The sequence below is a fragment of the Equus quagga genome, chromosome 8 (genome assembly GCF_021613505.1).
Source record: "Equus quagga isolate Etosha38 chromosome 8, UCLA_HA_Equagga_1.0, whole genome shotgun sequence".
Taxonomy (NCBI): Eukaryota; Metazoa; Chordata; class Mammalia; order Perissodactyla; family Equidae; genus Equus; species Equus quagga.
In genome coordinates, this window is record NC_060274.1 from 15867237 (window position 1) to 15889784 (window position 22548).

Sequence of the window (22548 nt, forward strand, 5' to 3'; positions counted from 1 at the left end):
TGTGAAAGGCCTTCCTGACCACTCTCTTTCTTTCCCAATCCTTTCCAGCGGTAACTAATGTCGGAAGCTGGCGTACATCTTTCTAGCTTCCATTGTATGTGTTTATATACATATACGAATACATATGCTGGCATTTTCCTTAACATAAACTGAATTATACTATATGTATTTTACTTCAATTTTTTTTAATGTGTAGGAGTTTTTTTTAACCTTTCCATTTCACTATTGGTATAAGAGCACTATTTGTCATCACTCCTTCTATATAAACTTTATTATTTTCAACTGCCACATACATAGAGATTTTTTTTTCCCATATAAGCAAATATTCCTCCTCTTCCTTCTTTTTTTAACATCTTTAGTCCTGAGGTTGGAAGTGTTGGGTCATTTTAATTTTTTTATATTTTTTTAGGAAGATTAGCCCTGAGCTAACATCCATGCCCATCTTCCTCCACTTTATATGAGGGACGCCGACCACACCATGGTGTGCCAAGCGGCGCCATGTCTGCACCCGGGATCCGAACCAGTGAACGCCAGGCTGCCAAAGCAGAACGTGCGAACTTAACCGCTGCGCCACCGGGCCAGCCCCTCATTTCAAATTTTAATTCTAACAATCCGTCATCCAAAAGGATTTACTAACTTATATGCCCACTAACACTGTAAAAACTCTCTATTTCCTTGGACCCTGACTAACATTTAACATTAATTTATTCATGTTCTGATAAGCTCACAGGTAAATAAGACTTCACTGTGGTTTTAATTTGCACTTTTATGATTACTTGTTGGCATTCTATTTTTGCTTTTTTAAATTGTCTTTTACTTATTCTCTTTATTTATTTAGCAAATATTTCTTGAACACCTACTACTTAGCATGTAACAAAGTTCTCGGGACTGAAAATCCAGCAGTGAACAAAACAAAAACCTCTGCCCCCATAAAACACATTTTAGTGTGGGAGGCAGAGAATAAACGAGAAGAGCAAGAACAGCAGGGAAAAAAGGAGTCTGGGGACAGACAGTTGCAGTTTTAAAGAAGGTGACCAGTGAAGGCGTATTGAGAGCAATATCTGAGTATTAATTTGTGGAAGTTCCTTTTGTGTTTGGCACCTTAAGCGTTTGTTATATAGATAGCAAATATCCCCTCTCAGTCTGTTACTAGTCTTTTCACATTTTTGTATGTGTCAATTTTTCATACTGAAGATTTAAATTTTTACTATCTGATCTTTACAGTTTCTGTATTTTATGTCAGTGCCAGCTCATATCTACAGCAACTACTACCGAGTTTGACTTATTCCTGCTTATTTTTTTCTATTCAGCATGTTTTATTGTTGCCGCTGCCATTTTACGCTTTCTGCTTAAGGATTCCGTGTTGACAATCCTTTTCCTTCAGAACTCCAAACCAATTGTCCCTGTGTCACCTCGCATTTGGTGCCATCAGTGAGAAACCCGACGCCAACCTGCGTCTTCCTCCTTTGTCACTAATCAGGACTGTTCTCTCTCTGGCAGCTTTTTGGAATTTTTTTCTTTTTTCCCTTAGTTTTCCAAACTTTCAACATGATGTGTCTGGGTCTATGTCTTTCTTCATTCATCCTGCTCACCACTTATTAAGAGTCTCTAATATGAGAATTCATCTTTTCCGTCAAATAAACAAATTCTCTTTTTATTATTTCCTTGAAAACATTTTTCCCTCATCCTCTGTCACTTCCATCTGTAACTATTATAAGCATATGGGAACTTCTTGACGCGTGCCCTGTATCTCCTCACTTTTTGTACTTTCTACGGCTTTCCTTTTGGTGGTGTGTGCTGGAGAACTCCTGGGCCTGGACTTCCCTCTCTAAATCACTTTGGCCTACTTTCTTATTCAGTTCACTAGCTGGATTTTTATTTTGACATCATTGCTTTATTTCCAAAATTTTAAGCGATTTCTTTTTTGCAACAGCCAGTTCCTACTCCTTGTATGATGGCTCTCTTAATCCTCCGAGAATACTGATGGCAGGTTTTTGTGTTTTTTTTTTTTGAGGAAGATTAGCCCTCAGCTAACATCTGCTGCCAATCCTCCTCTTTTTGCTGAGGAAGGCTGGCCCTGAGCTAACATCCGTGCCCATCTTCCTCTACTTTATATCCTTTATACCTGTCTGTGGACCCGATTTCCGATGACCCGGGCCTCTCTCCAGAGATGAGGTAGGATAGCACACAGGACATGCTGCTGCCTGGCCTCCAGTCCTGTAGCCACTCACAGGGCCACTGGGGTCCTGAGGGCGCTCTCTGTGCAAATGAGAAAAGGCTGCCCTTTCCTTAAAAAAGCATCACAATATTCTGCTTCTCTTTGTACCAGACGCTTCTCACTACCAGACAGGAAACAGTACACAAGGAAATCTGTGACTGTGATGTGAGGGGCGTCCCCAGGGCTGGGCGGCATATGCTAGGCACTGGCCTCAGGACCACACTGAGGCCCCAAGCTGCCAGCTCAGCACCCGTGTCACAGGAAGCCCGTCCATCTGCTTCTTGAGAGCTGTCCCCAGTCACTCCCCCTGAGGGTGTGCCAACCCTCTCCTGTTTCTGAGTAAGATATCTATCACTCTGAATTTACAGAACCCCTAAAACATTCCTACTACATTCTGGGCTGTGCTTTTCTCCAGTGATCCAACTCCATCCTCCTATCTTTCGGAACCTTCCCAAAATTACATGGTGATGAGTCTGGTTTTCTAGCACAGATATGGATTAATTGTTTGAAATCCGTTTATATGCACAAGTTCCAGGATTTGGAGGAGGAGGAAGGGTGCACGGGCTTAGCCTGTCCTCTCAATTCAACCCTCATACTCACTTTTTAATTAAAAATATTTCAAAAGGTCCAAAAGTCTATTTGGTACGAGGACTGAATATCAGAGTAAAAGTGATTCTTTCTTCACTAATAAAAACTTTACAATGTAAAGCCCATAAATCTAAAACTGTCTGAAAACCTAAAGTTTATTATAAAAAAAAATGATTTAGAGGCTTGCTGTACCTGGCAGAAAAATCATCGAATTTATATTGCCTAAGCGCCACTGCCCCACACGGGAGACCTATTGAAATGAAGGCAAACAGCATAATTTATTTTCCACATTTTCTGCATTTCGGTAATAAGACATTATCCTTAAAAGCTCCTCAGGCTATTAAGCCAAATAACTAGGTGTTTGTTCTTTGGTTTAAGGAATTTGAGTAATGTGTCTGAGATTTTCATTTTTCAGCTGTTATGAGGATATAGTACTAAATGGTGGGTGTGCAATAAAATATGTAAGAATTTATATTCAAGAGACATGCTGAGGGGTTCTTCCCAGGAACACGACCCAAATGACACAGGAAAAGGATCGTAATATAATACGGGAGGCTTTCTGCCTCCTGACCCTCTCCCAGTCCTGCCGAAGGTCTGGAAACACCTTGAAATGGTGGGAGACCCACTGGCCACTGCAGGTGAAGGAACGAGAAGAGAGAAGCAGAGAGCCAGCTTCTGGGCCGGTGTAAATCCAGGAGAGTAAGGACAGAGCCACTCCTGCGAAGAGAATGCCACCTACCTGCCGGGAATAGCCCTTCTCTGTGTTTGCCTGCCCGATGGTTATTTTTCGTAGAAATCGGTCATTTGTATCCAATACTGAAAGAGAAGAGAAGAGATTATTCAATCAATGAACACACACTAGTGGCCCAGTATGTGTCTGTGCCAGGGAAGCAGTGGAGAGCCCGAGACAAGGTCTGGCTTGCCTGGAGCTGACAGTCCAGAGGGTGGACACAAGGAGGGATCAAAAAAACGAGAAAATATCAGCCATTGATAAAAGCCTGAAAAAAAAAAAGGGAGGTGATATGATAGAGCATGTCAGGGTGGGGGTGGAGTGCCATTTTTGACTAGGCAGTAAGGAAAAGCACTTCCGAAGTGGTGAGTTTTTACACTGAAACCTGAGTCACAGGAAGAAGCCAACTGGGGCCGGCCCAGTGGTGTGGTGGTGAAGTTCGTGCATTCCACTTCAGTGGCCCGGGGTTTGCAGGTTTGGATCCCGGGAATGGACCTAGCACAGCTCATCAAGCCATGCTGTGGCAGCACCCCATATAAAATAGAAAAGGATTGACACAGATGTTAGCTCAGGGCCAATTCCTCACAACAAAAGAGAAGAAGCCAAGTGAGTTTCTCAAAAGGTTAAACATTGAACGATCAGATGATCCAGCAATTCCACTCCTAGGTATACATTGGATAGAAGTCAAAGCAGGGACTCAAACAGATACTTGCACACCATGTTTGAAGCAGCATTATTCACAAGAGCCACAAGGGGACACAACCAATTGTCCATCAACAGAGGAATGGCTCGACAAAATGTGCTATATCTGTACAATGTAATATTATACAGCCAAAAAAGAGAGTGAATTTTTGAGAAATGCTACAACATGAATGGATGTTGAAAATATCATGCATAGGGGCCAGCCCCGTGGCTGAGTGGGTAAGTTTGTGTGCTCCACTTTGACGGCCCAGGGTTTCACCAGGTTCAGATCCTGGGCGTGGACACTGCACCGCTCATCAGGCCATGCTGGGGAGGCGCCCCACACAGCAGAACCAGAAGGACCTGCACCTAGAATATACAAGTATGTACTGGGAGGCTTTGGGGAGAAGAAGGAAAAGAGATTGACAACACATCTTAGCTCAGGTGCCAATCTTAAGAAAAAAAATACAAAAAAAGAAAAGAAAATATGATGCATAGTAAAATAAGCCAGATACAGAAGGACAAATACTAAATGATCCCACTTGTCTGAGATTCCTAGAATAGGAAAATTCATAGAGACAAAGTAGAACAGTGGTTACTGTTGGAACAGACGGCGAGTTACTGTTTCATGAGTGCAAAGTTTTTGCTGGGGATGATGAAAAGGTTTTGGGTATAGACAGTGAGGATGGTATAAGTGCCGTTAAGTCCTGTGAATGTATTTAATGCCGCGGATTACACACTTACAAATGGTTAAAATGATGTTATGTATATCCTACCACAATAAAAAACAAAATAAATCAAGCAGTATGGGGAGGGGCGAAGAAGGCAATCATGATTCGAGCAGGCATCAATTATCTTTCCTTTTTTGTTGGTTTGTTTGAATTGCACTGATTTGCATTTTGCTTGTGAAAACTAGATTTGGTTTAGTGAAAACCAAATTTACAACTCCAGGAAACAAAGCCAGAAGGACAGAGAGTTCATTAATAATTTATACGGCTTCAAATAACAAACTGTCCACACTGACGACTTAGATGCAATTTACTAAACGTTTAACAGGGCACTGACAAATTATGTATTTAAGGACTACATCATGTATTTGGGGACTAAAAGCATCTGCAGGATGAAAAATGTTAACCTTTTCTTTCACACACAAAGCACCCGCAGACCTGCCTCGCTGGCCACCTCTGTTGTTCCCTGACTCAGCGGCTGCTGGTCCTTTCCTCTACAGACGATACGTCCTCTCTCACACACACACTCAGACACACTAATACTCACACAGACACTCAAGCAACACTCATCAAACACATACAAACCTTCTTTATGATCTTAAGATACAAGGACAGTACATACAGAGAAAGGAATCTTCTCAGTGTTATCACTAGCTAGTACTTAGTCCCAAGACCTACGGTGCAGAGTCATATAAAGTAAAAATATTTCCTATTCTCATGTGTAGGATACACAATGTTGGTACAAGATCGATGGGATCGTCTTACTGGAAATTCAGCTGTTTTCTATTTAGCAAAGAGAACACAAACAAGGCAAAAAAAAAAAAGTTGGCAAAATCAACTCCAACAGCAGCATCAAGAGCACAGCTGTGCATTCACCCCAGCCCCGGCGGAGCAGGCGTCTCTCACACACGCGCTTCTGATGCACGGAGAGAGAGACGAGCCAATGTCAGCGATACGGAAGAGAAGAACCATGCCGACTGAATTCGGACACACACGGAACACAGATCCCAGGAAGTTACCCTTCGTGAGTGATACATCATTCGCAGCCTCTCAGTGCCAGAACCAAAATGGAACGAGAAACATATTTATTCATTCTGGGAACGCTTATTGAGGGCCCACCTTGTGCCAGGGCCCATGCTAGCTGTACAGGGATACAAAGAGAACAAGACAGGAGTCTCTGATGTAAGGTGCTCACTGGCCAAGGGCAGGTACGGAGAGCACAGCAAGTGTTCGGGGGGAGATGTCTGATTTTTCATTCTTTGCTCTAGATGGTCCCTTGAGGACCATCAACTACGTCTTGAGGACCATGCAGAGGGTGCCTAACGGCTTATTCCATCACCATCACCGGCTCAGGGTCTGGGCAGCACAAGGTGCTCCAGTGGCGGCAGGCCCACTATGCTGGCTTCAGCAGAAGAACTGCACTGATTCCCTGCGAGGCTGCCATTTTCGGAACCGAGAACCTGATGTCAGTTCACTGCGGGTGACTGAGGCTTGGGGCCCTCAGTCTAATGGCCTGTGAGCCCTGGGGGTTCTGATGCTCAGGGAGGGAGGAGCTCACGCTCCTCTGGGAACAACAAAAAGGATGGCTGTCTGCTGTTGCTTCTGCTTATGTTAAGTATTTCTGGAACAGTCTCCAGGCTCCCAGTTCCACTCTGTCACCAAAGCCTTTAAGCTTCTGAGATGAGGCATAGAATGGAACAACCATCAGATTTCTCACACAGGCTGAAACGAATAAATATGGGACATCCTTATGGTCTGAGAAGAGTTCCCAGCCCCACAAGGTCCCTCAGTGTCCCCTCTTTAGTTATCAAATCATCTAAGTATCTAATCTCATCATAGGCTTATATATTTCTAGCTTATATTGCCTTAAAAAAAAAACCTCTACTATGAAATGACCTCAATTCATTTGATGGAGTCTTATTTCTTATATTAATTCATGGGAATAAGAGCCAAACTGCTTATGAAACATCATTCCAAACTCCTCTGACCCAGGTGGCTTGTCTGGAGCAATAATATTTTCTTCACTTTCATGCCCTAAACAATAATATGATTCTAGTGTTTATCTGGAATAATTTTTAAATTGTCACTTCCATTAAAATTGATGCACAACCACAGTACGCTTCAGTCCCTTCCTTCTGCACTTTACCCCCAGGTGTAAGGGATCACATAGTCTCTTTTCCAAGACCCACTGCAAGAGCCATGGCCCATTTCTGATGGCTGCCTTGGCTGGAGCCACAATGCAGATGTGGAAGAAGCCCCACGTGGGTCAAAATTTCTCTTTTAGCATATTCACACACCAGGTTTAGATACACTAATTTCCACCGGCATGATTTTTCTTTCATAAGTAAACTTCCAAAAAAGTTTAAAAGAGTTAATACAAACTCACAAATGCCTTGAAAAAGTTGACTATGCATTTTGGAAATAATCGTGTTATAATAAATCCTCCAGTTATTAAAAAAAAAACAAAACATGGGGGCTGGCCCAGTGGTGTAGCGGTTAAGTTTGCACGCTTCACTCTGGTGACCCAGGGTTTGCAGGTTTGGATCCTGGGCACGGAAGTACACACTGCTCGTAAAGCCATGCTGTGGTGACGTCCCTCACAGAAGAGGAAGACTGGTACAAGATGGGTTAGCTCAGATTGGCAATGGATGTTAGCTCAGGGCCAATCTTCCTCACCCCAAAAAATAAATAAATAAAAAATGACGTTAGTTTGTTCAGTAACAGAGGCGTGCTTAAGTTAGTTGTAGTTCATCCACAAAGGAACATTCTAGAGCCATTTAAAATTACTATCACAACAAAGAGCTAACAAAGTGGAACACGCATATTATGATGTAAGTGAAACTAGGAGGATATAATTATAATTGTAATTACACACAAAACACAGATGCACACAAAAACTATGAATAGTAGTTTTATTAGTATAGTAAATATAGTATTCTTTTAGACATTTCCAAAGCCTTTACAGTGTTATTGCTTTCATAATTAAAAAAAAAAATCTTTAGAAGATTCCAAAGAGATTTTCCTTTCCTTTAGGAGTTTGGGAGAGAGACACACAGAAAAACCACATCACACAACTTTACCACAATGGCGTCTACGATCATTTAGGGGCTGCTTTAGCGTCTGGAAAGGACTCTCGTGTTTTAGGAGGGCCACCCAAGGGGGAGGCTGCTGTCATTAGTCCATCTTAAAGAGGAGGGAAACCGAGTAAGTTGTTCAGCCAAAGCTGCACAGTTCACAATGGTAGAGGCAGGATTGGGCCTCCAGCCTTGGTCTCTCCACCTCACTGAATTCTTAATGAACTGGCTGAATGGATGCCCAGGAAGGAGGCTTCAGGAAAGGTTGGACCTGAGCTGTGTCTGGGAGGGCCAAGCCAGGGAGACGGGGTGGGGACGGCTGAACAAGGGCGGGGAGAAGGACAAAGGTGGGCCTGTCTGACCGGAAAGGAGACAGAGAGCACAGGGATATGCAGCAAGACAGGGGTCCTGCAGGCAGGCCATGTCATGGCGATTTTCCCACATGGTATGGGAGGGTTTTCCCACACAGCGTGGAAGCTTCTGAACCAGAAAGTGACAGGACAACATCCCTACAATCTGAGTCTACTGAACTGGGGGATGGAAATGGAAACCTATTCAAAGGCAATTGCAATAAATCAGGCATCTGATCAGAATGTTCTGGAAGTAGGCAGAAATGGGGAACGTGGTGGGTAAGTCTGAGAACAATACAGAGAGAATCAGGGATATGCATCACTAACCCTCTGTAGCACCTTAGGTTTTATCAAGTTCAAGGGCTATTACCACATCCCCGTAAGATTCATTATCATCTCCATTTCCTTCTCCAAGAGACCAAGGCCCAAAACATGTATCTGACTCACTCAGGGTCACGCAGTAAGTTGGTGGCAGGGCAGAAACACACAACAAGGCTCCTGATTCCGCGTTTAGTGCTTTTCCCACTGTCCCACCCTTGGCGAGAGCAGTGTGGGAGAAGGAGGGGAGACACTGATAAGAGGGGCGCAGGGAGGGAGGATGGAGATAGCGGGAGTCCCTCCATGCTGCATTCGAGGTGTTAGAGGATATTCTAGTAGCGGCTGGAAGCATGTCCTAGACTCGGAGAAAAAATTCAGCACAGAAAATAGAAATGTAAGAGCTGCTAAAAGTTAACGGTAAAGAAATAAAGGAAGAAATTAGGAGGGTGGGTAGAGAGGGCAGTGGGACAAACAAGGGGAGACACAGACATTTAAATTTCTTCTTTTTAAAACAAAGACAAGAGGCCAGAGAAGAAAGAAACAGAGGAGAGAAGTAATTTTCCTTGCCAATCTAAATGAGTGGGAGTGGATGCGACCGAGCCCAGACAGAGCAGTGGGTTTAAGAAGGGTGCAGCCTTTTCTCCCCAACAGGAGGCCAGGATGAGAGAAGAGGAGGTAAAATGATAGTGACTGAAATAAATGGAGGGATTATGAAACACAAGCTGGGAAGAGAATGGGAAGAGGTAAAATCGTGCCTTTGTGAAATTGATTCGAGAGCTTCAGCTGGAAATCATCACGCTCCCGAGCTGGCCGTCAGCACCTACCTCTCTGCCACGTGACAGTGGAGGGGTCGATGTCAAGCCGGGCGAACTTCCTCATTTCCTCTTCTGTCAGCGTGTTGGGATCTGTCTTTTTTATTCCCAGTCTCTAAGGATGCAGAAGAAAAAACGCGATCGGTTTTGGGAGGAAGAGAAAGCAAAATGGAACTAAAATGATTTCTCTTCTCTTATTTTGTCCATGACTAGTAAAGCGTTCTTACAAACTGAACTTTGAGTAAATTGTTGGTTAGGCCAACTCATAAATGCGAGTCCAAATATCTCCTAAGTGGAAGACATGATATTTGTAATATACCCTTAAAATGACAGATCTGAAGATGTAGTGTGGTTGACAGTACACAAAAAACACTGTTTGCTGTTGTCTGTCTCGGCCTGAGGCCCTGGGAGCCGCTCTCCGTGGTCACCATGCACTATGCTCAGAAGGGACATTGCTGTCCATATAAAGGATGCTCCAGCTCGTTAGTTCTTCTTTTCAAATACAAATAGCAGTCATTCAAGGAAAGTTTATGTCTGTGTTTTCAAAATAAGTTATTTGTAATTCACTGAGGAAAAAAACATTAAAACTTTTAACGCATCTATTTCTATAAAGGAAGCATTCTAAAAAAGTGGTTTTTAATGAAGTATAAGAAAAGAATCTGGGAAACAAACTATACGTGTTATTGCTGAAGATAGTCTACTGTGCATTATTTTCAACAAACTCAACTTGTAAGAAGCAAGGGGGTGAATTTTTAAAACCAATCATTACCAACCAGTGGCTGTACATTATATCAGCACAGCTGTGTTTTAGTCTCTGGAAAAGAGCCAGGGGAAATCAATGTGACTAGTAGGACAAGCAGCAACCGGCACTAAGAAATAATATGCACAAGAATGAAGATCACTCCCACGGGTATCTTAGTATCTTGCTGCAGCAAAAGCTGAGTAGACGAATTTTCATAGGCTATATCTTATTTCCTAGATAACAAATTTCACGAAAGAGAGCTCTTTGAAATTCTCATTTGTTAGCTGTGTCAGGGCCTCTAGATGAGCAAAGGAGCCCTCTCATTTTATGGATGGAGAACAGACACCTAAAAAGGTGAACTGATTTGTTCTCTGAGCTCTTTGGCGCAGGATCTGGTCTCAGGCTTCTAGTTCAGCGCTTTCTTGGCTATCTTGTTCCGTTTCTTTAGAGCTTAAGACCCAAAAGAGTATCTGAAAACCCAAATCAAATCAAGTTCAAAATCTCCAGCTCTGACGATTTTTCTGATTTGTTTCTGGGACATGTTCTTTTTAAAGAAACACCGACCGGAAACTTACCTTCAGCCGAGCAAGTTGAATTTTTGAAAATTCTCGGACACCATTCACTGAAGGAACCAGTCGATTATACAGGGCCTAAAAACACAAAACAAAAATAAAACCCCACACAAGTTTAAGGGCCAACCATGAACTCGGACAATTCATAGGATATGACAAAGTTCATTACATTTATGACGAAACTGTTTAGCTAACAGACCCTATTAAAATTCTTGGCTTATATGAACAATGCAGACTTAAGTTCTGTCGTTTTAATAAATCTGACCAAATCTGAAATAATGCACATTGCAAAGAGTGTGCATACATATATATTTCTTGAGCTACAGCCTTATAACTATCAAATTAATATTAATCTGTGTTTGGCTTCAAAAACTCAGGAGGGAGTTACTTTAATTGGAGGTAGTCAGGACCCCTGTAAAACGTGCCAGAAAGTCTCATTTTTATCCATGTCCTATGTCTATGAGGAATTAGCACCCGGTACCGTCCCCTTCAGGTGTGTGATTTACATCTCAGACTGTTTGCACCTGAAGCCCAACAAGGGGGTCTGACCTCTTTAACAACCCATCTCAGAGAGCTGCAGGTAACACCACAGTCTAAACAGACACCTCTCCAATCCCCTTAGTACAGACAGAGATTGGACCTATGGGCAGAACCAAGGGCACTGGTCTACCACCACCTTCAAACCTAAAGACTCATCTCAAAGAATATTTGGCTTGAAAAGTACAGCTAACGTGATTCACCTAATAGCCTGGCAGTGGTCATACACTCATTTGAGAATCTGACCGAAGTATGGATCCTCTCCCCGAGAAATAAGGACATGTACAAAATTCACAATATTTTGAATAAAATTTCAGAGAGTTTACAGACCCCAGAAGTTTCTCCATGAACTCCTTAAGAATCCAGGAATCCCAGGATAAGATGGCCAAAATGGCCAACAAGGAGCCTTTCTCACCTTATCTGTTTGAGAATTTTCATGCAAAATCCTTGTGTCGATAGCAGCGGCTAGCAAGTTATTGGCGGCGGTGATGGCATGGATGTCCCCAGTCAAGTGAAGGTTGAACTAGAAAGGACATGAAAATATGTTTCTACTTGTTTCAAACAACCGTGGCAGTATTCAAGGACTTTCTGAATAAATAAAATATGCTAACTATATATCCTTATAATAAGCTGAGTCCATAAAACAGCCTAAATTAGCACATCAATGTCAAGGTCTCCCACTTGACAGCAGAGCACTCGAGCAAATCTGTCATCAGAAATTCTTCCATTCTCAAGTTAAGGGTAAAATAATCTGATGGACTTAATATTGGTTTCCTTATTTCATTGACTTTTATGTATTCTTATATGATTTAGAAAATAATATTGTATCAAATATACTTTGGAATGAGGCAGGGAATAACATAAACAGTAATAGAATAATATATGACAGAAAGTCTGAGAAATACAAAAAATATATCACCCTCATAACTCTATTAATTCTGCTATTTTCCTTCCAGTCTTATGTGCGCACATTATTATTTGTAGAATCAGCCATACTTATAATTTGGTACTTTCTTTTTTAAAGAACTCATTCTTATGTAATAATCTTGCTTATGGATATTACAGTTTATCGGAACTGTATAATTGAGTAGATAGACCAAAATTTTTCAGTCTCCCACGCCTGGACTGCTTTCACATTTTCATTTTTGCAAAAAAGGTTATAATTATAAAGAATAGATGCAAATAGCTTTTTTAAAAAATTAGTTGCTAAAAAGCAATATATTTCCAGCAGTGTGGTTACTGGATTAAGGCGCTTGATAATATCACCAAATTGCTTTCTGAATGGGTTGAAGTGCCATCTGCAAAATAGGAGATCAGTTACTTCAGAAACAAAGTAACCTCTGGACTAAAATAGAAGTTAATCGAATAGTTGAAAAAGTGGTGTTCTGTTTTAAGATGCATTTCTTTAATTTCTTGGAAGGTTAAACATTTATATTTTCTTGTTAAAATTTTATTTTATAACTTATAAAATACATGATCACTAGAAAAGATGAAAAATTACATACGAATATATATTTTATAACATATACTTGTAATTTTAAATAGTGAGACCATAATACCATAATACCTTTGACCTTAGCTTTTACACCTAGTGTTAATATTACTAGCATTTTTACATCACTAAATAGTCTTCAAAAAATAGTTTACTTGATATCCTATTATTAAACATTTAAGATTTTTCTAATTTTTTTTTTTTTAAGATTTTATTTTTTCCTTTTTCTCCCCAAAGCCCCCCCGGTACATAGTTGTATATTCTTCGTTGTGAGTCCTTCTAGTTGTGGCATGTGGGACGCTGCCTCAGCGTGGTTTGATGAGCAGTGCCATGTCCGCACCCAGGATTCGAACCAACGAAACACTGGGCTGCCTGCAGCGGAGCGCGAGAACTTAACCACTCGGCAACGGGGCCAGCCCCTCTAATTTTTTAATGCTACAAATTATGTGATGATAAATGGTTTTAATATTAAATTTTTGCATACACATTCGATTTTTCCTTAAGATAACCTAAACATGAACTTATTTGGGCCAAAGGACATGAATATTTTTAAGGTACTTGATACATATTTCTAACTCCCTTCCAGAAAAGTTTTACAAACATACACTTCCCAGCAGTGCCTGAGTGGATTTCAATCTCTGGCAAAACTTGGTATTATTACTATTTTAAAAAATCCAATTCTGTCAATTTGACAAGCAAAATGATAACTGATAGTGGTTTTAAAGTAGATTAATTTGCTTATTAGTGAAGATAAACATTCATTGGTTAGTTAATATTTCTTTTCTGATGTTTCTTTTGAATCCCTTGCCTATTTTACAATTGGGATATAAGCTTTCCTTTCCAACTGTCTATCTGATGTTCACTTGGACGTCCACAGGCCCCAGACGGGACTCTCTTCTTCTGACCACTGTCCCCCTTTGCCACCACAGTTCAAACCTCACCCCCATTATTTCCCCAGTCCTCCATTTTAATAAATAATTCTACAGAGTTGCTCAATTTAGTATCCTGGATATCAGCCTTGAATTCTCCCCTTTGCTCACCCCCACATCTAATTCTGCAAACATGTCTAAAATCATTGACATCCCTTTTTCCATCGTTACTGCCACCATCCTGGGCCATGTCACCATCCTCTCCCCCCTGGGCTACTTGCATAGTCTCCTCACCGGACGCCTAGTGTCCACTCTGAGCCCCCATCAATCTATTCTCTGCACAAAAGCCAGAGTGATCTTTATAAAGCTCAATTTGCACCATGTTACCTGTCAAGATTCCTTCAATGGCTAACCATGCATGATTCTCCCAATAAAGTCTAGCGTCTTGGGTATGAACTGCAGCAGCCTGAAAGAGCTGGCCCATCGCTGTCCTTCACCCCCCCTCACTCCTCGCTGGCCCACGGGCTCCAGCCACGCTGGTGTCCTCTGGTTCCCTGAATAGGCCAAGCCTTTTCCTGCTTCAGGCTGTTCACACCGCCTGCGATGCCTTCCCTCATTCTTCACGAGTCTGGCTCCTTCTTGCCCTTCAAGGCTTAGTATTTTCACTTTCGATTCTTCATCTGGAATTTCTTTGACCATTTTCCGCGATTATTTCTTAATTAAGTATCTTCCAGTATGTATTGTCTGTTCACGGTGCTCAGTCATCAAACATCTACTGAGCGTCAGGCACTGTGCTCAGAGCTGGGGAGTGAGGGATGAAGAAGGTACGAGAGGTCCCCGAATTAAAGGAACAAACTGCCCGATTGAGTTTGGCCTACTCATCACAAGGTTGTTCCTTAAATTCGGTCCAACTCTGAGCTATGCAGCTAATGCCACATGACAGCAGGAGGCCAATGCCCTTTCAGTGCCGTCATGTGCTGCATAATGACGCTTCGGTCAACGACAGACAGCATATACAATGTGGTCCCATAAGACGAGTACCACAGAGTCTAGGTGTGTGGTGGGCGACACCATCTAGGTTTGTGTAAGTACACCCTGTGATGTTCACACAACAACGAAATCGCCCAACGATGCATTTCTCAGAGTGTGTCCCCACTGTTAAGTGGCGTGTAGCTGTATTCCTCAGCTAAATCCTGAGCTATTCTGGGCATGTCCCTTGTACTCCATCCCCAACCTGGCCTCCTGGCTCTGGATCCTCCGGGTTCACGAATGTCACTCAGTCTCCATCAGACGTGAGGCTCGGGGCTATTTTTCTGAGCAATGCCTCGGACTATTCTTTATCCAAATTTTCCCTGTAGTGTCCCTGACACCTAGGCCTCCATGGGGAAACACTTCTCCTCTTCCTTCAGCAAAGACAACAAATATTTCCTAGTGAGGAGCTACCACGTGCTGGGCACTCTGCTAAGTGCTGGGGCCTACAGCCTCTGACTCCCCACGGCCGACCAAACCCGATGGAGCAAACACACAATCTGTGGGGTGGAACAGAACCTAGGGAAGTCCAAGCTGGGCAAGGAGAGCAGAAAAGGAAGGGGAGAACATCCCAGGCTTAGGAAGAAGCTTGGAATCCAGAGACAACAGGGCAGGAATCTGCAATGAGTTGACGGGGTAGAGAGAAGGAGGGGCGCACATGGGAACCTGAGACAGTGAGGCGGGGGAGAAGGTGGCAGCAGCGCCCCGGGACCTGCCATGCTGTGCCGGATGGAGAGTCATGGAGTAACTACTGAAACGCACTAAACAGGAAAGTAACCCGCTCAGACTTAGGTTTTCGGAGGCTTTCTCAGGACCTGAACTCGGAGGCCAATGCAGAGAACAGAAGTGATGGGACCTGGTCACTGGTCAGACACAGGAGACGAGGGAGTGGCCCTGAGGGTGTGGAAGGAGAGCTTGGCGAAATAGGAATCGACACCATGACCCTTTTCTCCGTTTTTCTTTGGGTTTATTTGATTTTGGAGTCTCAGTTTACAGAAGTGAAGAGTCCAAGTGTTCCCGAGCTCGGGATGAGCGACGGAGCTCAGGGCCCACATCCTGTTCTCCAGAAACGCTGAGGCCAGACAAACTTCGGGATTCAGAATATTTTGGAATTCAAGAAAGGTACTGTGATGGACATACAATTTATTTATAAAACACCCCAAGCAGGGTCTAGCTCAGTATCCATTAATCAAAAATAATATTTCTGCAGCAAAACATGAAAAGTCACACCAAGTGGCATCAATAAAAGCCTTAAATAGCTCACAATGCTGTACGACAGGTTTTGCCACCAAATGAGCCATGAAAACATTTTTGGTTTTCTGAGTCTTTAGGACTTTGGGGGGTGGAGGATATAGGATGTGGGCCTGTGTTGATGGGAGCACAGAAAAAAGGTGTCAGGAGGGAAAAATGGTGACACACGACACACGTCTCTTTGCAGTCTTACCTCCTCCATGGGGATGACCTGGGCATATCCGCCGCCCGCAGCGCCTCCTAAACAGATCAGGCATCAGTTGATGAGTCACCAGGTACAGCTATACAGGACAGACAGAGCCCCAGGGACACAGCTCCCCAAACTCAACAGGGAGGCTTGTACCCCAAGATAAAATAATAACGGGCAATGAGAAACATTAACTGTCAATCAAAGCACAACAGAAGAGGAAAAAGTTCACGCTACGTCCAAGCGTGCGAATTAAGGACTGTGATCTTTTTGTTCAAAAAAAGAGTAAAAGTAGGGGCCAGCCCGGTGGTGCAGCAGTTAAGTTCGCACATTCCGCTTCGGCGGCCCGGGGTTCACTGGTTCAGATCCCGGGTGCGGACACGGCACCGTTTGGCAAGCCATGCTGTGGTAGGCGTCCCACATATACAGTAGAGGAAGATGGGCGTGGATGTTATAGCTCAGGGCCAGTCTTCCTCAGCAAAAAGAGGAGAATTGGCAGCAGATGTTAGCTCAGGGCTAATCTTCCTCAAAAAAAAAAAAAGGAGTAATAATAATACAGCAAATGTCATTACAGCAAAATATCCATCAGGATATGAGACTATTTTTTTAATTATTATTAGATCTATGTGGCTATGCTTCAGCTAATTCACACATGTATGTAAGTATCAAAAACTTTGTTAAAAAAAAATCCACCCGATAAACTCAGACTAACCCACAATATACTTCAATCTAGTTTAGATAATAGTATGTAAGATTTATCAGGCTGTTCATCCCTCAAAATAGTAATGTTATTACATTAAAAAGACTTCTCTTTCCTAAAACAACAATGAGGCCTTCCGCGTGCATATCCTGTTTTTTATATGCCATCCCCTTTGGTCTTCACGACAACCTGTGAGCTTAGTGCTATAAGATTTCTACACTTTTACAGACGCAGCTCAGAGAAATCATGACTGGCTAAAGGTCACACAGCGGTTAGAGATACAGCCACGAATAAAACCTCGGCCTTCTCGCTCCAAGTCTAGTGTTTGTTCCACTACATAATGTATGATATTCTACGAGTTATCAATACTTAATGAGTTAGGAGTTATTAATACTTGTAACAGTAATATAAACACAATCCTGCTAAAACCCACAAAGTGCCAAGAACAAAAAGTAATTGCAGCAATAAATGTGATTGTAAAGTGAGTTGAAGAATGATTCATGATAAATCAATGAAGAAAGAGGGGTGGATGGGAAGGGGCCAGATGTGAGCTGAGCCACGGCCCAAGAGGAATTCCATCCCCTCTCTCTGTCCACAGCTGGTCAGTTTCCAGTGCCCCTCAGGCCCCACACAGCAACTCTGATGAGACGAGGCTCAGAGCCCAACCAAAGGGCCTCTCAGTGCCTGCATGGGGAGCCTTTCTCCATGCAGGCAGTGAGGCTAGGATGATCAAACATCACTACAAATGGCACTTTCAGCATCACTGGCACAGAAGGTACCGATGAAACAGGAAGCTTCTGTGTGAGGTCAGAGTCCCAAGCAGGAGCCCTGCCATTGTTTGGGGGCACCAAGGGCTCCACTGACACCCCGCTACAGCTCTCTCTGTGGGAGGAGCAAGTTGGGGTGACCTCCACATACTGTCTGTGCAGGAGGGGGCGCATGTAGGGATGAAATGCACCAGTTCCTGATAAGTTTGAACTCCACGTTTGTTAATGACGTTCTTTTTAAACTTTTCTTCCCCTAAAATTTTGCTCTGAGAAATACACTAGTGACTAAATAAAGTACCTTTAACTCCAAAAGTCGGCCCTTGAGAAGGTTGCCTCAGACAGGCAAATGAGTTGACGTTCAGGTGTGCAGTCAGTGCCTGGACAAGCCCGATCGTCACTGTACTTTTCCCTTCTCCAAGAGGGGTGGGTGTGATCCTGATTTGGGGAGAAAAAATAGTGAATTTAATAATATTTTCTAGACAAGCTACAAAAAAATCAACCCATGAAAAATCAACTAAAATCAACCTATGCAAAATCAACTAAATCAGAGGATATTGGTAAGAGAATATACCAATCCAAAATACACTTAACAATCCAAATTTCTTGGACCATGATGGTCTACCCATATCACAGAGGCCATGCTTAAAGTCTGGATACATACATCTTTGCCAAGAGACCAAAAGAAGTTATTCGGCAGGGGTACTAATAACATTATCAACGTCAAGAAACGGCATAGAATCATCCATCAAAATGGTTTAAATAATTAAGCTGATGTCGTTGCTTGCTGATGGGTAATTTGGCGTTTGTTCTTCCAGGGCCATTTACGGGGGCATAACGTGGGCACAGGGCCTAACTCAACGGTCCATGAGTGAGCGAGGCTTGGCCAGACACTCAGGATTAGAAGGGATCCTAACGTCCCCACTCATCCACCTCCTTCTAGATATCAGTGCCCAGGGTTGTAGCCGCCATGTTTGAACACAAGCAGCGATGGAGTTCATGACCTCCCGGATGGACCATTCATTTCCAGCCAGGTTTTTTCTTTAAAGATTGGCACCTGGGCTAACATTTGCCAATCTTTTTTTTCTTCTGCTTTTTCTCCCCAAAGCCCCCTAGTACATGGTTGTATATTTTAGTTGTGGGTCCCTCTAGTTGTGCCATGTGGGATGCCGCCTCACTGTGGCCTGATAAGCGGTACCACGTCGGTGCTCAGAATCCAAACCAGCGAAACCCTGGGCCACTGCAGCGGAGCGCGTGAATTTAACCACTCGGCGAGGGGGTCTGTCCCTTCCAGTGAGCTTTTACAGTTAGAAAGTTCTTTTTCCTAAAGAGGAAATGTCTGCATTCCTGTAGCCTCCTATCTCTTGGAATCAGACACACGAAGCCCCACCCCTTCCCATACTACAGCCTCTCAAATATTTGGAAAGACTAAGTCCAGAGATTCTGAGGACACTACACTAAGGCTCTGAGGAGCTCACTGTTGACTACAACCCCCTACAAAACCCAGCATCACAGGTTCAGGACAACATCACAGAATCAAGTTATAGGACAGGTGTGTACTCCACTCCCAAGTAAGGCCTCATAAAATAGGTCCTGAGCTACTCTAACCATTGTAACAAGTTTTAAAAACTGTCATTTGGGCTTGCAATTTGGTCCTCCATGACTCAGATGGTGCAAATCAGGTTGCCTAGGATATTCAACCACAACAAAACCGGTGATAGAGTTTTCTGACCCACAAAACCTAATTATGTGACCACAAAGAAGTAATGCCCTTACTTCATCATCCCCAACCATCTCAGGCCACCACAGCAATCCAAATATGTAAGTACTACTATGGGCCAGGCTACTGACTATGGGGACACAATGATGACCACGTTGGACTCCACTGCTGTCCTCACAGAGCTTATGGCTGCCAGAGGATGTGCCCAGACAAACTAGCAATTACAATGAACGTGATAAATACTAAGACGGATGGATAGGACAATTAGACTGTATTATGAGAGCACCTGGAAGGAGACTTTAATTAGATTTGGAACACCAGGGAAGGCTTCCTGGAGGAAGTAACATCTAAGCTGAGATCTGACAAATGCATAAATATTAACTGGATAAAACTGAGGCTGAGTTTGGAGTAATTAACGTGCTAGGCTCTGTGCTTTATGTTTATCAGGTTAATTATTTTTATCCCCACTTGATAGATGAGGAAACTGAGGCAGAGGGAGTTTAGGTGACTTGCCCAAGGTCACACAATTAGTAAGCAGAAGAGCTGGGAATCAAACCCAGGAAAGTCCCCCGACATCACTAGGTTATTTCTATGGATGGAAAACATTAACTATAATTAGCAATTTAAAGCATGGGAATGAGTGAGATTACTCAATGAGAGCGTGAAAAAAGATAAAGACAGAATTGTTAGGAACATTTCCTCCTGAGGAATAGTCAGAAGCAGAGAGACCGAAGGAAACTAGGGAAAAGCAGCAGAAAGTTAGAAAAACCCTCAGGAGGAGGCAGGGGCTTGTCAGGGGAGCCTCGGCAGGACACCAAGGGTGGTCCAGAGTCAAATGTGTGGGGTCTGAAGCCGGGTGAGGTCCGAGAAGCGGTCACTCAATTTAGCAACGACACTGCTGGTGACCTCTGTGCAGGTGGAGCTGGTGAGCCAACCCGAACACAGCTCGGTGAGGTCAACCTCAGACTCCTCCAGCCACACGACACTGGGTCAACATGAAGACTCAGAGTTAGAGGAAGGTGTTTATGGGTTGAGCCAACTTTCTAGTTCCTTAGGTACAACATGAAGAAAAGCAGTGAAAGAGCCACAGGCATCCCAATGTCACCACAGCCTGTAAAGAAAATGCAGTGTCAACCACAGGGTAGTGGAAGTACCATAGTGAGCACTGACTGTCTGCAAAGGACGAGGTGGTTGACTTCAGCGTGTCACATGAAGGATTAAAGGATCATTCCCAAGGAGATGCTAAATCAGCTGCTGGAGACAGCCCAGAGCCGGCACGCCCAGAGATGACCTCTGCGCAACTTCAGCTAACGTCCAACTCTTAATTAGAAACACAGGGCTGCTTAGCCTTCTGCCAACTAAACGATTCAGGAAACTCAGAAAGGAGGAAGTATTTATTCGGAGCAATAAAAGGAGAGCTCTGAGAAAATCTGTTGCACGTCATTCCTACATTTGGTATCAAAATTTGGTTTAATTGTTGTGCCAGTATCTTGAGCTCGTTTTCCAAATTATCAAGTTGACTTAGAAAAGACCAAGAGCCATGTTAACCTAATTCTGTGAGAGCTTATAGTTTCTGGAGATGGAATTGTAATTGCTATTCACCCCTCCCTCAACTTGACCCAGCAGATTTATGTGCCCCCTCTGATATCCCACAGCATTATCGTGTGTTTATGGTGTAATTTTTGCGAGGGCATTATGCTAAGCTTCCTGACACGTCTGGCTCACCTACCAGGCCACGAGCTTACTGAGGTGAAGGACTATGCCCACTCTCCTTGATTTCTGTCACTCGTCCAGGGTACAGATGAGTAAGAAACAGTTGACAAACAAATGACATGGGGCTGGCCCGGTGGCACAGCAGTTAAGTGCACACGTTCTGCTTCAGCGGCCTGGGGTTTGCCAGTTCGGATCCTGGGTGCGGACATGGCACCGCTTGGCAAGCCATGCCGTGGGAGGCGTCCCACATATAAAGTGGAGGAAGATGGGGATGGATGTTAGCTCAGGGCCAGTCTTCCTCAGCAAAAAGAGGAGGATTGGCAGTGGATGTTAGCTCAGGGCTAATCTTCCTCAAAAAAACAAAAAAAAAGAATGACACTGTTGCTAAGACAAATATTTATTGTCAACTACAGTAAAAATGTACTGAAGTCCTCTGTGACAATTTGGACACGATCTGAAAGAAGTTGACCATGTACTCAAAAGTCAAAGAGATCGCTTAGGCAGACAGAAGTCGTAAAACTCTGAACTGCTCTCAAAATCTAGAATCTTGTTAAACACATATATTATTGCCATCAGCCTGGGGTCTAACCATGAATTCCAAAACTATACGCTCAAACACTGTATGAACGTATATCACTCATCCCAGGCATCTTCACGATTTGAGGGTTTTTAACAAGCCTTGTATTATCTAGTGATAAACTCTATGTTCCATTTGGTTGTTTCCCATCACACTTGACTGAGGTCAATAGTTCAAAGGCCCTGTCAGTAGTGGTTTCTTCTAAATTCTGCAAGAAGTGCAAATAAAGGAAAAACTCACAGACAGTCAAATAGTTACCCAAGGCAGAAAAGCAGAACCTTAGAAAAGTTAGTAAAGGTTTCTACGTAGACCAAAATGAGTTGAAACATTAAAATAAATAAAAAACTCAAATCAGGTATTTGGCACTCTACAGAAAAAAATGAAGCGCCGTGAATGATTTTCATTTTTCTTTAATGTGAAATTCAGTCGACTCACAGACCGGTTTGAGTTTCTTTTTTAACGGCTCTGTCCAAGCAATTCAGAGAAGTTCTAGAAACTTCTGCACAGAAATCGGTAAAGGGCCGATGGAGACGCATCCTGCACACACATTCAACGCCCCACAGCTGCAGTCCGAGTCAAGTTCTCAAACAAATTCCTTTTCATTAGTGTAACTGGGAAAATATGTAGAACCCAAGAGCCCCTAAGATTCTTTTGGCATATTTCCCTGAATAATTCCCAATGCTTCTCGTTTTGTCAGGCAAAGCAAATACAGTGATGTGTAGGTGTAAATACCAAGCGATGTGTAGCTGATGAAACACAGATGATGCTGATGGAGTAAGAAATTCTAATGTTTGAAGAACAGCTTTTTAAAACGAATTAATCTGTTCGGCATTTGGGTTATTAATAGTAAAAGATTTTCTTAAAAAGCCCGTTTTATATTTTAATCCCATTCTCGA

At 43.0% G+C, this 22548-nt stretch overlaps 1 protein-coding gene across 3 annotated transcripts in view; it reads right to left on the minus strand.

Moving 5' to 3' along the window:
• Positions 1-22548, minus strand: part of MTHFD1L (methylenetetrahydrofolate dehydrogenase (NADP+ dependent) 1 like) — a 190607-nt gene that overhangs the window by 121229 nt on the left and 46830 nt on the right. For all 3 annotated transcript variants that reach the window (XM_046669966.1, XM_046669964.1, XM_046669965.1), the window contains exons 12-17: positions 17944-18080; positions 16185-16231; positions 11766-11873; positions 10817-10891; positions 9512-9614; positions 3546-3622 (exon numbers count right to left, since the gene is read on the minus strand). In XM_046669966.1, the coding sequence (XP_046525922.1) occupies positions 3546-3622; positions 9512-9614; positions 10817-10891; positions 11766-11873; positions 16185-16231; positions 17944-18080 (547 nt within the window). The remainder of the gene's footprint in view (positions 1-3545; positions 3623-9511; positions 9615-10816; positions 10892-11765; positions 11874-16184; positions 16232-17943; positions 18081-22548) is intronic.